Source organism: Rousettus aegyptiacus, unplaced genomic scaffold, assembly GCF_014176215.1.
Source record: "Rousettus aegyptiacus isolate mRouAeg1 unplaced genomic scaffold, mRouAeg1.p scaffold_m13_p_8, whole genome shotgun sequence".
NCBI lineage: Eukaryota > Metazoa > Chordata > Mammalia > Chiroptera > Pteropodidae > Rousettus > Rousettus aegyptiacus.
The window spans coordinates 65,240,239-65,256,626 of record NW_023416311.1 but is presented as its reverse complement, the minus strand read 5'-3'; the positions used below and the strand labels follow the sequence as shown (position 1 = coordinate 65,256,626).

The 16,388-nt window shown below is 36.0% G+C and overlaps 1 protein-coding gene across 2 annotated transcripts; it reads left to right on the top strand.

Annotated features, from left to right (window-relative positions):
• Positions 1–7,888: 7,888 nt before the first annotated feature.
• ZCCHC9 (zinc finger CCHC-type containing 9) lies at positions 7,889–16,074 on the top strand. 2 transcript variants are annotated; one of them, XM_036225961.1, is made up of 6 exons: positions 7,889–8,012; positions 9,123–9,526; positions 12,049–12,199; positions 12,439–12,531; positions 14,183–14,251; positions 15,477–16,074. In XM_036225961.1, the coding sequence occupies exons 2-6, from the start codon at positions 9,149–9,151 to the stop codon at positions 15,593–15,595; spliced, it is 810 nt and encodes a 269-aa protein (XP_036081854.1). In that variant the 5' UTR covers positions 7,889–8,012; positions 9,123–9,148; the 3' UTR covers positions 15,596–16,074. The 2 variants fall into 2 exon arrangements, with proteins under 2 accessions (XP_036081854.1, XP_015978870.2); XM_016123384.2 differs by having other exon boundaries at positions 7,936–8,060.
• Positions 16,075–16,388: the final 314 nt, after the last annotated feature.

Below are 16,388 nucleotides of genomic sequence, written 5' to 3'. Positions count from 1 at the left end.
ACACTCCATGGCACATCTCTTTAACACTTAAATGGCCAAATGGTTTAGCTTAGTTCAAACAAAGATCCATTTATCTGTCTTTTGTCATCCTGTTTTTTATTTTAAATAAAAATTAAACAATTGTTCTCTCTCAGATCCAAAGTTTTCTCATTGTACTGTTGAGATGTTTTCCTCTTTTAAGCTGCTAGCACTTTCAAAGCCAAATAGGGCCCTGTTTTTCATCTTTTCTGGTATATATATTCATCATGAATACGTGTGGGGAGGAGTCTAACCACCTCCAAATAAGGCTTTCCTATGAGATTCAGTAGAATATGAAATTGGGAAGGAAAAATAAATATTTGCCAGGTATCAATGTGTATTTTAATATTAGCCTAGCAAATAATAGAATGAAATATGGTAGTCCCCCTTAACCATGGGGAATACATTCTAAGACCCCCCAGTGGATGCCTGAAACCTATATATACTGTTTTTTCCTATACATACATATTTATGATAAAGTCTAATTTATAAATTAGGCACAGTAAGAGGATAACAACAATAACTAATAATAAAATTGAACAATTACAATATACTTGAATGAAAGTTATGTGAATGCGGTCACTCGTTTTGGGTGTCCGTTGCTGAAGTCTTCATACAGGCTTTTTGTTAATGTCTTCCACCCACAAATTTAATGACTTATGCACTGTGGCCAACAGCAAAACTAGCTTGAATTTCTTTTTCTTTCTTCGCAATTTCAAAGACAGAAGATTCATTCTTAATGTAGATCTTAGAAATTTCATCATACAATTTTTTTTTCTGTGCTTATTAAATTGAGAACTTTCACCCTTTCACTTAAAGGAAGCACTTCATGGCTTTTCTTTGGCATGTCCGAATTGCCAGCAGCCCTGCTCTTACAGTTGGTCTGATAACCAAGACAGCTCCTAAGTGACTAGCTGCTGGGAAACATCTACAGAGTGGATACGCTGCATGAAAGGAGGATTCCCGCACCGGGTGGGATGGTGAGAGATTTCATCATGATGCTCAGAAGGCTGTGCAATTTAAAACTTATAAATTCTTTAATAAATTTATTTCTGGAATTTTCCATTTAATACTTTCAGACCAAGGTTGACTGTAGGTAATTGAAACTTCAGAGAGCAAAACCACAGATAAAGGGGGACTACAGTATTATATAACCACAGGAAGATAATGTGACCAATAATCTGAGCACAGCAAAGGGATCAGACATTTTAAGTTCTCCAGTTTTGATTAATTTAATGTCCGTTAAGCTCTCTGTATCTTAGTTTTCTCTAATTGTAAATGAGTATTACTGTTCACAGTTAACAAATAGTGGTTATTATTATTATTTTAAATGCTTCATATTCCACAAATAGCACTTTCTAAACTTAAACTGATAAATGACATTGTGAAAAGACAAATTATATATAGATAACTTGTTTCTTATATTTCAGGACAGCTTCTTAAATAGTAAATAAAGACGTGAAAAGTGAGCTTCAAGAGAATCAAGATGAAAATGCTACTGGTGAAAAAGTTAATTATCAGTTTGTCTATTTTTAAAATTGTGGTAAACAAATAAAATTTACCATTTCAATAATTTTTAAATGTACAGGTCAGTGGCACTAAGCATCCTTATATTATTGTGTAACCATCACCACCATCCTAAATGTTTTTAAACAAATAGCCAGTACAGGAAGAGCAACAATGCATATAGACTGAAGATTACATTCAGATTAGCTCTTAAAAGAAGTTCCTCTATCTGGTTTGGTCACCTGCTTCACAATACAGTTTAAATATCTAAAGCATCATACACCCAATATAGTTAATGTACTATTTGAAAACTTGCTAGTGATTCCTATATTGAGCTGCCTCGTGCACAACCAGTCACAATTCCAAATTTGCCCTCCTTCATTTATTCTTTGGGGTATTATTGGCATAACTGTCTATCTCTGCCTCTGGATTACTGATTATTCTGGGGTATAGATTGTGTGCAATTCATCTTCATAGGGCTCACCATCATATATATTCCAGAATACATACAATATGGCTTTGTATATTTTCCTGGTCCATTAATGTTTCTTAAAATATTTGTGGAACCTGTTTGCCAAGATCATTTAATTTCTATACCTTATTTTTTGGAGGGTTTTTTTTCCCTACTATGTGGTGCTCTTAAATTAGTTCATCCTAAGTCATTAATTATATATTTTTTCCCCCAGAGACTTATAGGTAGATTATTTCTTACAGTTACTAAATCTGTACTAAAAATTTTAGCCACTTGATTATGTGTATTTTCAGCTCTTATTAAGTATTAGCTTACATTCTCTCTCAATCTCTCTCTCTCCTCTCTCTCAATCTCTCTCTCTCCTCTCTCTCTCTCTCTCTCTCTCTCTCTCTCTCTCTCTCTCTCTCTCTCTCCTTTCTCTCTCTCTCTATGCACGCCTGCACCTCATTTACACAAAGTATTTTAGCTTATTGGATGCTTATATAGTTAGATTCTTTCCTTTTTATTGACTCCTTCCCACCACCTTCCTTATTGTCTGTAACAGTCTATTGTGAGGTTTTCCAAAATCTCCCAGAAGAAATGAGTTTATCTGTAATTTGTATATCACTGTAATTCCTTTACTTAGTACCTTACTAGTCATTTACCAGTCTGCATGTCTCATCCTCACAGGCTGTTGGCTGGTTGCTTAAAGGCAAGGACTCTGTCATTTTTATATAGCTAGCATTTAACAAGGTACTGGCAAGTAGTAGATATCAAAAAAATGCTTTTTCCTCACCTATTCTATTTCACAGAATTCTATTTGTAACTACAGACTTCCTATTATTCCCTTTGAAGAGACAGTCTAAGGCCCGTATCAGATAGCATTTCCTCAGACATGAGGAGGGAAAGAAGTACTCGTTTCAGAGAAGAAAGCTTGCAAATCTTACCACTTACATGTAATTTGGGTGTAGGTACTCATTTGAAGCACTTGACACTCTAACCACTAAAAAGCATGATTAGAAATTTGAACTCATGAGACAAACCAGAAGTGGGTGAGATGAGAGTAAGAAGGCCACATCATTTTTGTCAGGAGTCCCTAACCCCTGGGGCCACAAACCAGTACCGCTCCATGGTCTGTTAGGAACGGGTCTGCAGAGGAGAAAGTGAGTGGCAGGCACGCAAGAGAAGCTTCACCTGTATTTGCAGTCACTCCTCAGCAATAGCATTACTGCCTCAGCTCCACCTCAGATCATCAGGCATTAGATTCTCATCGGAGCACCAGTCCATGGTGCCAAAATGTTAGGGGTCACTGATTTTTATGATTAATATTTCCAATGCTATTGTTTCTCATGTTTAAGAGAAGAACATGAAAAAAGATTCAAGCTTTTCCAGGAGGGAACACAAACTTCTTCTTATTCCTATTTCTTACTGCTTAGCAACCTCAAACAACTTCCACTAATAGGATTCTCCTGTTAGAGACTTTGGATGCCATTTTCTTTCACTCCTGAAATAAAGTAATTCAGGCATACCTCAAAGATATTGTGGGTACAATTTCAGACCACCGTAATAAAGCAAGTATTGCAATAAAGCAAGTCATAATCTTTTGCTGGTGGAGGGTCTTGCCTTCGGTTTGTAAAAGATGCAATACCTGTGAAGCACAATAAAGTGAAGCACAATAAAACGAAGTATCCTGCACTGCTTATAATTTTGTTACTGAGAAAACCAACAATACAAATGAAAAAATAAAAATACGAGGCCATCTCTATGTGCATGACAGTTAATAAAACTGTCACTAGCAGTGTGTCCTATGGTAATCGCTTCTCTGACACTTTGTTTACTGACCTGTAAAATGATAACATAGGATTTTAAAGGTATGTATTTCTGTGATTCTATATGTAATTGGAAATTCTCATGGATTAAAAAATTCTTTAATAATAATGATTCTAAATGTAACACATACTCATTAAATATTTATAAAAATGATGTTTAAAGGAGAAAAAAGGAACTCAGTATTCTATTACCCATGGTCTTATTGTAAGGGTTCATATAAAACAGCTAAACAAAACAAAACAAAACAAAACAAAAAAATGCTGCCAGATTTTTAAGAAAGAAGCTGTTAGAATGTAACTGGTCTGGATCTCATTTTTATTTCCAACAGTAGAGTCTCTCTCCTGCTTTATTTTTCCGTATATGTAAATGAAGTTCAGTAGGTGTCCAGATGGTTCTGAGTACCGCATTAGGTACATTTTTCTATACATGACCTCTTCTCTAGATCTATTTCATGAACCCTATTGTATGTTCTAAAAACCTATGTATAGTTCTTCATTGCTCAAGCTCTTAAGGATAAAATGCACTTTCATTTGGCATTAAAAATAACACTTTAATTTGGCAAAATCTGGTCCTAGCCTTCCTTTCTAGATTCACTGTCCTCCCTCCCAAATAACTCTACAGCTAAATAAGTTGTTTTGAAGCACATGCTAGTGTGAAACTTAGCTTGGGGGCTGGCTCACCCAGGCCTGGCCTTGGACACTTCTAGTTCTGCAGCACCTACTACTGGTCTCTTTAGTCAGGTCAAGCACATCTTACTCTGAGAATCTAGGCAAGAATAATTTAAATTCTAACAGTGGTGGTTCTAGTTCCAGATAAGATGGAATGAGCACACTCCCCTATGTGTCCCACTGAATGCAGCTATAACACATAATGCATAGATCAACTATTTTAAGGACTCTGAAAAATAGTAGCAGGCAAATTAGGGAGGAATGCAAGAATAATTCTTGAAGACCCGAATTCAAAATATCACTGAACCATTGGTAAGTTTACAGTCTGAATTTTATCCTGGACATTATGAACATTATTCTGAATATACTCTGAGTTTTGTTCCTGGAAAAAAAAAGTTAGGCAGGCAGTTAAGTTTAGACTTGTTATAGGTTTTGTCTTTTTGTGTCAGCAATTCAAATCTCATGTCAATTCTTTAAGCCTCTGTTTGTCTTATGCATGTAGGTTCAGGGACCAGCTCAAGACAAGTAAGGGATTCATATACATAAATAGAGGAATACTTTTTGTGGCTCTCTTCCGTCCCTCACTATTCAGGGATGGCTGTCAACATGCTTTTTTCCTCTGATTTCTTTAGCCAGAAAAATGGCGGTGGGTTTTCTAATGCCGTTTTAGTGACTTATGTACTTTGTGACTGTGGCCCACTCCCAGGGCAAAGACACACACACACACACACACACACACACACACACACACACACACTCGCCCATGTGCTAGTTGCTTCTTCAAATTTTGACTCCCTTTCTCAAGTGTGCTTTTATTACTCTTCAGACTGCTCAGGTAGCAGTTATTATTTTGTCTAAAATTTACAGTTACCAGAATAAGAGATGGTTTGTAGAAATATCATCATAACAAACTATTTTTGTTTTAAACATAAAAATGTATTGCCCATGCAAAAAAATTACATTAATAACTCAAAACACTATCTGGCATTGGTCAGCTTCTTAAACTGGGTAGTATTTATGTTAACATTTGTTTTATTATTACTTCATGTTTTATATTCTTTTCTGTATGCATAATACACTTCATAATTTTCTAAAAATGAGGTACCTCAGTGGTTCATAACCAAAACTTTAGTTCCTCACTAAACATTTAACCCATGGATAATATTGTTATGAAATTGTTTTTTACAGTTATGAAATAGATTTATAGTATTTCAATGACATCCGAATGGAAAAATTTAATAAAAAATAATCTTTTTAATTGTAAAAGTGCATAAATTCTAAAAAAAATAAAGTCTCACATGGGCAAGGATAACTTAGTAAAGTCCCTTTTAAGTCAAGAAGGCAAACAATCCCCTGTACTATTTCAAGGTAGTAAAGCCCACACCTTTGCTGAGATCTTGGTTCAAATCCTGACTCTGCCTCCTATTAGATGTATAACCTCGGATAAGTTACTTCAACTCTTTAAGCTTGTTTCCTAATTGTAAAATGGAGAAAATAATAGTACCTACCTCTCAGGATATTGGATAGATTAATGAGTTAATGAATGCAAAGCATTCAGCACACAGTGCTAGGTACCCACAAAATGTTCAAAATTAGGTATGCTTAGTTGTAACAGTAGTATTTTCTTCTGATTGGTCAAGAATTTCTATGACTTATTTAGTCAACTACTAATCTTTACTTGATGTAATTCCACAAAAACAAATTGAAATCATGTTCCTTCACTTCCAGAAATGAATGATCTTCTACAGTTTAGCATAACACAGAAAGACAAGTTTTAGTTAAATGCACCCTCTAGTGGTGTACATTATGTGCAAGTACTTGGCTTCTATGAAGAAAATTCCTTTATGGAAATAACAGTAGGTTAGTGCTTAGAACTTGAAGCCAGCTAGTTGAGAATAATATGGTATGAATAGCACTATCCTACATCTTTTAGAAAGCTCTCTCTCTTTAGGAGCTGGCAGATTTATCTTTTACAAAATTTCCTCATCTTAAGATCTAGGATATTTATGATACTTACCATAGCAAACCCCAATATTTCCACAGTATTAACTTTAATCTTTCCTTTTAAAGAAAATCAGTTCACTTTCTAGTTTTCTTTAACAAACATGCAAAGTGCCTATTCTTCATTTAGTTAACAAAAATGAACTGAGCACCAACTATATACCAGCTAATGGGGATACAATAAACAACTTATTACATAATTCCTTTTTGCCATTACAAATTCAAAATGCTGTAAGAAAGTACAGACTACCATGAGCCACCATAGGAGATTGACCTAGTTGGGGGATTGGGAGGGGTATTGGAAGGTTTATTAGTGAATAAAACATTAAAAGCCTTGAAGGGTGAGTAGAAACAAAAAAAGAAGTACCATACAAAGAGTGTGTATAAAGGCCTGGAGATGAGGTACATGTGCCATTTGAGAAACTAAGGGAAGGTTCCTATGCAAGGAGCTCAAAGAAGGGAGAGATTGTACAAGGCGAAGCTAGTGAAATAAGCAGGGACTTAATACTATGTTAAGGAGTTAGAACTTCATCCTAAGAACAACAAAAAACTATGGTTCAAATCCTGACTCTGCCTCCTACTAGATGGATGGTATTAAAGCAGAAGCAATAATATGATTTGTTTTCAAAAGTTCACTTGACTAAGGTATAGGAAACAAATTTGAGGTAGTAGAGCAAGAACGAATGCCCAGACTAGCTGCCAGAAATCCAGGTGAGACATGGTGAAACTTGGGTCAAGGAAGGCAGCAGTAGAGACAGAGTGGACGGATATTTAAGCGGGAAAATGAATAGAACATAGTGATGGGGGTGTGAGTTGCAGTCCTGGTGAACTGAGTGTATGTCGATAATGCCATTTTTCCTGTTGGGTACAACTGGTGGTGGTAATAATGGCTTGGGAGTGCTTGGTGGTTGGGAGTTGTTTCAGAGACTACGGTTTCCTTTTTAAAAAGAGGACTTCTTTGGCTACCAAGTGTAATATTTCAATTGAATGCTTAACTAGCATTGGGTAGGTCAATGAGGCACCGCCTTCTACCCACTAGTGCCCCCAATATTTTTTAAATAGATTCCTATCACAGAGATCTACTCCCACAGCGCTAATGCTTTGACCATACATCTGCCTGGAAAGTCCTTAATTCCTTCCCGCAGCCAAGTTGACCAGATTCGACGTCCAGTTCAAAGGTCACCTTCTCAAGGAAACCTTTCCGGTGTCTACCACCCCACCGATCCGTCCCTCCCGGCCACTAAACAGTGAGTTCCAGACAGCACAGACGAGGCGCTCTTCAGCTTTGTGTCCCTGGCGTCCAGCGCAGCACCCTTCAAACACTGGGTGCTCCGCAAACATTTACTCAGCCACATTTATACTCCCGGGTTGAGTCCCTCGCGTGACTAGGAGACAGGTCGCGCCTGCAGGGTTTGGACCGCCGGAAATGACGCGCTCTTAAGGACGACGTGATTCCGGTCCGTGAGCCGCCGCCGCCGCCGCCGGGGGGTCGGGCTCCGCTGGCCGCCAACTCCGCTGCTCTGGAGGATTCACGCGTGGTAAGGAGCTACGCGCGGCAGAGCCAGACGGTGCCCCGGGACCCCCAGGTGCCGTGGAGTGCCCTCCTTCGTTTCCTGGGACCTCAGAGGGACTGGCTGCTAGGTCCCCGAGAGCCTCCAGCGCCAGGGGGCGTGTGGGGGGGCGCGGAGTGCCGAGCCACCGGCCTGCAGAGGACGCCGGCTCAGGAACCGGCCTCAGCTGTAGAGCGCTGGCTACTCGGGCGGGCGCGTCGGGTCCCACATGCGAGTGGCCCTGGCCGACCGGAGCTTGACACCCAGAGCTTCCCACTTTCCACTTCTCGCGTGCTCAGGGGAAGGGTAATCCAAATCCTCTTGAAGAGCTCCGGTCCTCACTATGATAGCCACAGGGTCTGCAGTGATGAGTGTGCGCGTGTGGTGTAAAGTGGTGTGCAACGTCTCTCACTTATATATTGACTCCTCTCCTCACCTTGTGTCGAAGGGATGTTTCCGACGTCGGGAGCTGGGGTTTTAACACTGGTTGGTGCACGGGGCCCTGCCTTGCGAGGGGTGCGGTTTAATAATTGATATTCGAAACCACTTGGGCAGGAATTACCTTATCTCTTATTAGTATCATTACATGACTGTAAACATTTTTATATATTTTACTAGTCATTCCGCGGGAAAGAGTTGTAATGACAAACTTCACGCCAAAGGACAGAATTTCTGTATACAATTTGCTATGCAAATTGCTTTAAAAGGGCAGACTAAGCAAGAAGATTGGGAGAATAAACCCCCCAAAAATAAACCTCTAGGAAAACTGTAGAATTTGGGAAAGATAACTGCATTCACTGTATTACTATGTGATTTAGATTTGGTGAAATAACTTGGTTTCTTGTTTTCCAGTTTTAAGCAAATACGTGTGTGTGTGTGTGTGTTGTTTTTTTACTTGTGTGTAGCTTCTCTGGTAAGAGCTAGATTTACTCACAACCATATCTATGCAGATTATAAAATTATATAGATATATAAATGAAGTAAAAAATGTTTTAACAAAACTTATAACATGGGCATATGTGATATAATGATATAGCCTGTATCTTTAGTTTTTTTCTTCCTTTTAAATGATGACTAACCACCATGCTTATCTTAAAGATTGATACAGCATCTCTGATGAAACCATGACCAGGTGGGCACGAGTTACTACCACACATAACAAAAGACCCTTGCAGGCAACTTCATGGGAGGATATGAAGAAGGAGTCTTTTGAGGAAAAAAGCCAAAACCGACCAAAGAGTAAACAACTTGAAGCCAATAGGCTGTCCCTTAAAAATGATGCACCCCAAGCAAAACACAAAAAGAACAAAAAGAAAAAGGAATACTTAAATGAAGATGTGAATGGATTCATGGAGTATCTAAGACAAAACTCACAGATGGTTCACAATGGGGACATGACAGACAGTCAGGAAATAAGGGAAGAAATTGCAGATGCTTTGAAGAAAGATAGTCGTAGGGAAGGAAGACGATTAAAACGACAAGCAGCAAAGAAAAATGCAATGGTAAGATTATCACTTCTACCACAATATTACTTTATATGGCTAGAAAATATTATACACACATATATTTTAGCAATCTGATTACTGCTACGTACTAAATTTATAAAGTATTTTGAGGGCTAGTAATAACATTAAGACTTTTTTTTTTTTTTTTTTAGCACTTCCTATATGCAAGGCTCTTAAGGTACTGTTGTAATTTTTACAATAACACTACAAATGTGACGGCATTGTTCCTGTATCATAGGTAGAAATTACTGACATGCAGACAAATTATCTTGCTGAAAACCACTTAGCTAGTAGAAGAGGCGAAATTCAAACACAGAAAAAGGTGTTAATATTTGATTACTTAGAATAGTGCCTGCAACTATGTGAGTATATGTGTTATTAAACGTGTACCTAAATGGACTGCTAACTATGCAGTCCAACCCAAAATTATTTTTTTTCAACTCCACAGTTTGACTTCAAAACCTATGGTCTCACTTCTGCCTGCCATTTTAAAAAGAGATCAAAATAAGGAGGAAGGTTAAATATGTGTGGTTCCTATTACTTAAAAAGATGTTCTTTTGTCTTTATGAAAAAGACGCAAGAAGGAGCTCTAATAAGAATCACACTAGTTAGTAACAGAGCAGAGTGATAGAGTTAACACTCCTTGAGACTCTCCCTAGGCATTGCTCCTCACATCCCCATATTACTTACACTCAGCAGAATGCTGGCGGTTAAAAGTTTATTTCTATGGTGCTTAGCCCTAGATTTTAATTGATGTCAGACATTTAAAATGAAATATTTTGGTATAACTTTTTCCCATCTCTAAGTGGATTTACTGTTTTCTAGCAGTATACTACATAAGAATCAGGATTTGTTATCAAATTTACACTTTCATTTTTTTATTAGAATTACTAAGTGTAGAACACTGTACCAATGTGGGCTTGAAATGTCATAGGCGCCATAAATGTAGCTTCTGACTATTGGTTCTATATAGTGTCATATTTAAAGATAATTATTTAGAGAATGATGAAGCATTTCTTATGGATAAATTGGGATAGAAAGATAATCATTTATGTTTAGATCAGGATAGTTTTGTTTAAATTGTACAATTATTTAAAAATATTTTTAAGTCGAGTTAATTTAACTCAAAGATAATTTCATTGACATAAGCATTATGGTGAATTGCATACTATTTGAAAAAGTTTACTACTGTGATCTTTTAAAAGTAGTTTTGTTTGTAATTATGGGGAAACATTCTTTTTCAGAAATAAAAGGAATGCTTTAAAGTACATACTTTAAATAGTATTGCTTATTTTGACCTACTTTCAACTCGTTTTCATAGAACTTTTTTAATACCTCATATTAAGCATCAGTTCTTAATTGCTAATAAATTAAGATATGGAAATTTATTAGTCCACTCTCCATAATCCCATCTACATTAAATTTAAGGATCATTCAAAAAACTTGTATTTGGTGAAGTTTAAGTAAAAACCTGTCAGGTTATATTAGTGACCACCTTGACTTCACCAAGAATCCAATACTTATTTATGTTGGTGATTCATTTTTTAGCATTAGCTTTTCCTCCAATTGTAGAATAAATGCATTTTCTTTGTTTGGAACTAGCTTATTCTAAATGTAAAAGTCACTGAAGAGTAAAGGACCTCATTCTTTTCCAGTGTTATAAAACAGGAAAAAAAGAGTAAAGACAATTGCAAAATGTTATGTTTTATTTTGGATTTGCTTGTTGAATTTGCTTTTTAAAAACACCTATGCTTCTTTGGGAAAAAGACTTATTAAATGATGAATGATTTGTTATCCAAATACTATACATACATTTTTCTAGTTTAAATAAAATAATTTAAATATCTAGCATCTTTGATTATGACTGATATTCTCATTCACTGCAGCAAAAAATATCCTCCAAATTGTGAAGTAGTATATAAAGCAACCAAACCATTGTTCAGTGTTATGTTGGAGCGAAATAATTTATCTTAGAATTATTCCTTTAAAATAAATTGTGTATACATCTATTTTTTGAATATTAAAGAATATGTATTGAGTACACAAAAACTGTAAGTTATAATTTTAGGTATGAAATATATTTTATGACTTGAATCATAATTTAAATGGAATCATTCGACCCCTATTCATTCAAGTATGTAAACTTTAAAAGTGCAAGTATTAATTTTGAGTGATAATTTTTATGGCCATTCTCTACTCCAGAAAACTCAGTTTTTGTAGTGCAGACATCCCCATTAATGAAATGTATAGTCCATATTTGCTTAACTCATTTAAGCAGTTATCTCCTACAAAGCCATTTATAACTTTGTGTTTTGAGATTGATGGATTGGTTTTCAAAAACACTGAGACACCAATGGATATGAAATTTCTTATTGTTTAGGATTGTGTGAACCACTTTTTTCCTACAGAAAAATGTTGAGATATCAAAAAAAGAGCTAGAAAACCTTAAAATGAGAAATACTTTAAAGATACTTTTGATAGCAAGAATTGATAAAGTAAACTCACATTTTGTTTTCTAGGTCTGTTTCCATTGCAGACAACCTGGCCATGGGGTTGCAGATTGCCTGGCTGCTCTTGAGAATCAAGATATGGGCACTGGAATATGTTACCGGTGTGGATCCACAGAGCACGAAATAACCAAGTGCAAAGCTAAAGTAGACCCAGCTCTTGGTGTGTATGTGTGTGTGTGTATGTGTATGTTTTCTATCAGTTGTTGATTTGGGGAAAGTAGCCAGTAAGTTGCCAACTGGGTATTTTTGGTGACTAGGTTTGTTATGAGTATGCCATTTTTTGAAATCATGAGATAAAATTTTAAATTATGTAAAAACATATGTTTTCTCAGAGCGCTTTAAAATAATATGAATGATGTAACTTATACACAACCATCTTAAACTGTTTGATCTTTACAGGTGAATTTCCTTTTGCGAAATGTTTTGTTTGTGGGGAAATGGGGCACCTGTCCAGAGCTTGTCCTGATAATCCCAAAGGACTCTATGCTGATGGTAAGTACTATTACCCTTATGTGTCAGAAATGGTGAGTCATCATGCAGAGTGGTGATTTAATTTAAACTCTTACAGTTCTTTTATAGTATAGTAGCAAAACCTTGAGAATTTCATTATTTTTATCTAGTGCTATTCTATATACTGGACTTTTTGTATACTATGATTTGATATATTAATAAACCAAATCAGAAATAACTAGGGTATATATTTCAAACTGTGCTTGCTTCAACATAATTTATGAGAATATGGTATAACTATCTACTTTAAACATAACAGAAGCAAAAGGATTATATCAAACTAATGTAAGATTTTAAATATAATATTTTAAAAATAGTTGTGAATTTAATCTCAGCCTAGCATATCATTTTGTGAAGAGCTGGTACACACTATTCATATTTGGAGTAATTTTTGTTTCTGAACGTTTTCCTTAATTGTCTGGCATAGGATCACGTAACTTTCTTGTCTTTAGCTCAGCTAACGTCTAAAGGTCCCCATAATAAAATCTGTGGTGTCTAAAGCATTAAGGAGATTATCATTTGGTAATGTGATAGCTGGTACCATCAGGGTCTAGACACCTCTTATGACATGTGGTGGGTTCCACTGGAGAACTTCAGTGAAAAAGCATAGCTTTTGGAGTTAATCAGATCAATTATAGCCTCGGCACTACATATAAAATGAAGATGAACAAACTGAACATATTTCATTTATTCTAAGATACACTTCTTTTTTACATTTTAATATCTCTGAACTCAGGATGTATCTGAACCATTGGTGGATCCCACATAATTGTCAGGTTTTCTTTTTTCTGTGAGGTATGTTAAAGAATGACACATCATATCATGGGATCTTAGATTTGATTAATTATGATATTTATCTTGAGTTATGAGGATTAAAATATATTATTTTACTATGTTTTTCAAACAGTAAAGAGTCCTGGGCCTAGAAAATGCTCAGGAGTGCCTTTCAATTTTGAACTTATGAAACAGGTCTTATAACATGACTCATGAGCAAAGATGGCTTTGGATGGGCAACCAGAATGACTAGATGTAAAAAAAGCATGCCGCAAGGGGAGTATATTAATAGAAGTGAGAGTTGAACCAGATTTATAGCCTGTAGGGTCATTTTCTGAGCAAGTCACTTAACATTATGAGCGTGATCATGATGATGCTTGACCATTACACAAAAGACTAATTTTAGAAACCATATGTGTCTTTATTCACAATCCTGGAATGTTGCTTAAACTAGGCAAATGGGCATTTTCAATAGGTTAGGGTCCCTGGCAGAAGGCACTGAAACAAACATTAATTTTCATTTCTTACATTTCCTATTTAACCACAGTTAAGATCTAGTCTTCTGTACAGTGACTCTTGCATACTCCAGAGGACAAGTGCCTTCCATTATATCTTTTTTCTCTTTCTCACTCTCTCTCCTCCCTCTTCACCCTCAAAGGCAGGAAATGGTTAGTAGTACAGTTTAGAGCTCTATGAGGTCAAGAGGAATAGGAGTGGTGGTACCTACCTACGTTCTTGCCTCTAACTACCTTGACAACTGAGAAGGTTGTAAAGGCCAAATAAGAGATGAAAGTGCTTTGAGACATTAAGAGCCTTGTGTAAGTATAAGAGGTTTTCGTTGACTTTGTTCTTTTAACAGGTGGTTCCTGTAGACTTTGTGGTTCTGTGGAACATTTTAAGAAAGATTGTCCTCAGAGTCTGAGTTCAGGTGAGATCTCTGGGCTTCCATTTGGAAGGGGTGAGATTAATATTCCTCTATGTTTTTGCTGCATTTTGTTATTGGTAATTCATTGAGGTACTAATTTTAAGGCAACCTGGTTTCCTGCTGCAGTGATAATCATGCTTCTGTCAGCAATAGACACAGTAATAACTGAGCATTAGCTGCTGTTCTCAGGTGAAAACAAAAAAGTGACCAGTAAGCCCTAAAGGACCCCGATTGATCAAATATCTTACTGATAAACATTTATATTTGCTAATTTAATAACAGAGCCAGTTCTTTTACTTAAAGTATGGATTCACTAAGTGAAGATAAGAAAGATGAAAATTTCTTTCATGAGTATCCTCATACATGCTTTGCTTTGTGTGTATTTGACGGATAAAGAGTTGGTTGCAAAAACTGCTGGAAATGTCAAAATTATGTTATCCACACAGCATCTGATTAGTAGTATATTCTGCTTAATGAAGTACTACATTTGGTCATCAAAAGTTTCATAAATCTTCACTATGTTTATGGCAGTTTGGGGGGATGCGAAGACCATTAGTACATTAGTTTACCTACATTAGAATGATAATCCTGTGTGAAAGAAAGCAAGACAGTAGGATAGCCCAGTAGTGCTTCTTAGGGAAAAGGCACATTTCTTTTTATTTCAGATAGTCACAGTACTACACAAATAAGTCTGTCCATTCTTGCTTCTTAACCCTAACATTTAAATTTGAAAACCAAGAGTTCTTGTCTTTATTACATTGTAGTCAGTGAGATTGAAATGATGAAGTAGAATTTGAATTCTCCCTCCTGGGAGGATTGCCACTTCCCAAATGACAAGACTGACAAGCAGATGTTGTATAATTTCACAGGTGGAATCGTGTGCATTTAAAACTGATGCTTCATAAGTCTTGCTGTTTACAGACTCTTGGAATTCATTGACTCTATAATGATGAACTCTGGGAAAGAATGAAAGTGCTTTCTCATCAATTTGTGCATTGCAAAGCAGTCGCTGCGTTTCCCTAATTGGGATGAGAAATTGCCTGTGGTACTCCGAAATCAAGGGTTATAATCAATTACAGAATTGCTCACTTTCCTTTAGTGATGGAGAGTATTTCCTCCTTATGATTATTCATGTCAAAACTAGTTCCTTTGCTAAACCAGTACCTATCTAGGTGGATGTATTTGATTACTGTTTTTCTTATATTCTGACTTTTCTGTTCGTTTACAGATCGAATGGTTACAGTTGGTCGCTGGGCAAAGGGAATGAGTGCGGACTATGAAGAAATTTTGGATGTGCCTAAACCACAGCAACCCAAAACAAAGATACCTAAAGTTGTTAATTTTTGATAATGATTAGTATGATCATAAGTTACCACCTCATTGTTAAATTCTGAACTGGACATTCTTCACAAGTTGGAGCTGGTCTCCCTTGGAGAAGCCTAGATTGTAGATATCTGTGTGATCTGGGTGTGGTCAGTTTCCTGAGTACTGTCCATCAAAGAGTACTTCTTCCACAGAGAAAATCACTAAAGAAAAGCATAAGATATTTAAACTGAATTCTTTAAAAGAACCTATTTTTAACAGATAGAACAGGTGTAAGTGGTTATATACCTAATTGAAACACTCATCTTTTTCTTAAAAACAAAATTATGCATTAATCTGAACACTTCTAAATGAAGAGTAAACTGCTTTGCTTTTGGAAATGAGTTTTTGGTTGTATTTTTTCTAGATTCAAGGTATCAATTTATTATTATAGTAGAAATGTATAAGTTGCCACAAAACCTGCTGTATTTTTAAAATATTTAATAAAAACTCATTTGCTATTATTTTTCTGAATATTTAATTTTGTATTGAATTAGCCATTGTCCATTAATGTAACAATCCCATTGAAATCACAATCTCTTATGAGTTCTAAATGAGGTTAATTTTGGTTAATTTGTTTTAGTTTTGACATAAAGAATTACATATTGAAGTAAAAATTGAAAAGTACCTCATGTTGATCGCAGCTCGCTCTTTGCCCTTGATTTTCAGGAAAGAAATTCTAGCCAAAATTCAGTTTGGAGCATTTAACCAGAATGATGGCACATAACAGATTGTATGTCAAATTTAATAACATTTTGTTCACATGTTTTAGAGGAGT

What these genes read in the sequence shown, in the direction of transcription:
- ZCCHC9 (XM_036225961.1), top strand. Translation starts at nt 9,149, where the DNA reads ATGACCAGGTGGGCACGAGTTACTACCACACATAACAAAAGACCCTTG. An exon ending in CAGCAAAGAAAAATGCAATG is followed by an intron (nt 9,527 to 12,048) that starts GTAAGATTATCA and finishes TTTGTTTTCTAG; the next exon opens with GTCTGTTTCCATTGCAGACA. An exon ending in TAAAGTAGACCCAGCTCTTG is followed by an intron (nt 12,200 to 12,438) that starts GTGTGTATGTGT and finishes TGATCTTTACAG; the next exon opens with GTGAATTTCCTTTTGCGAAA.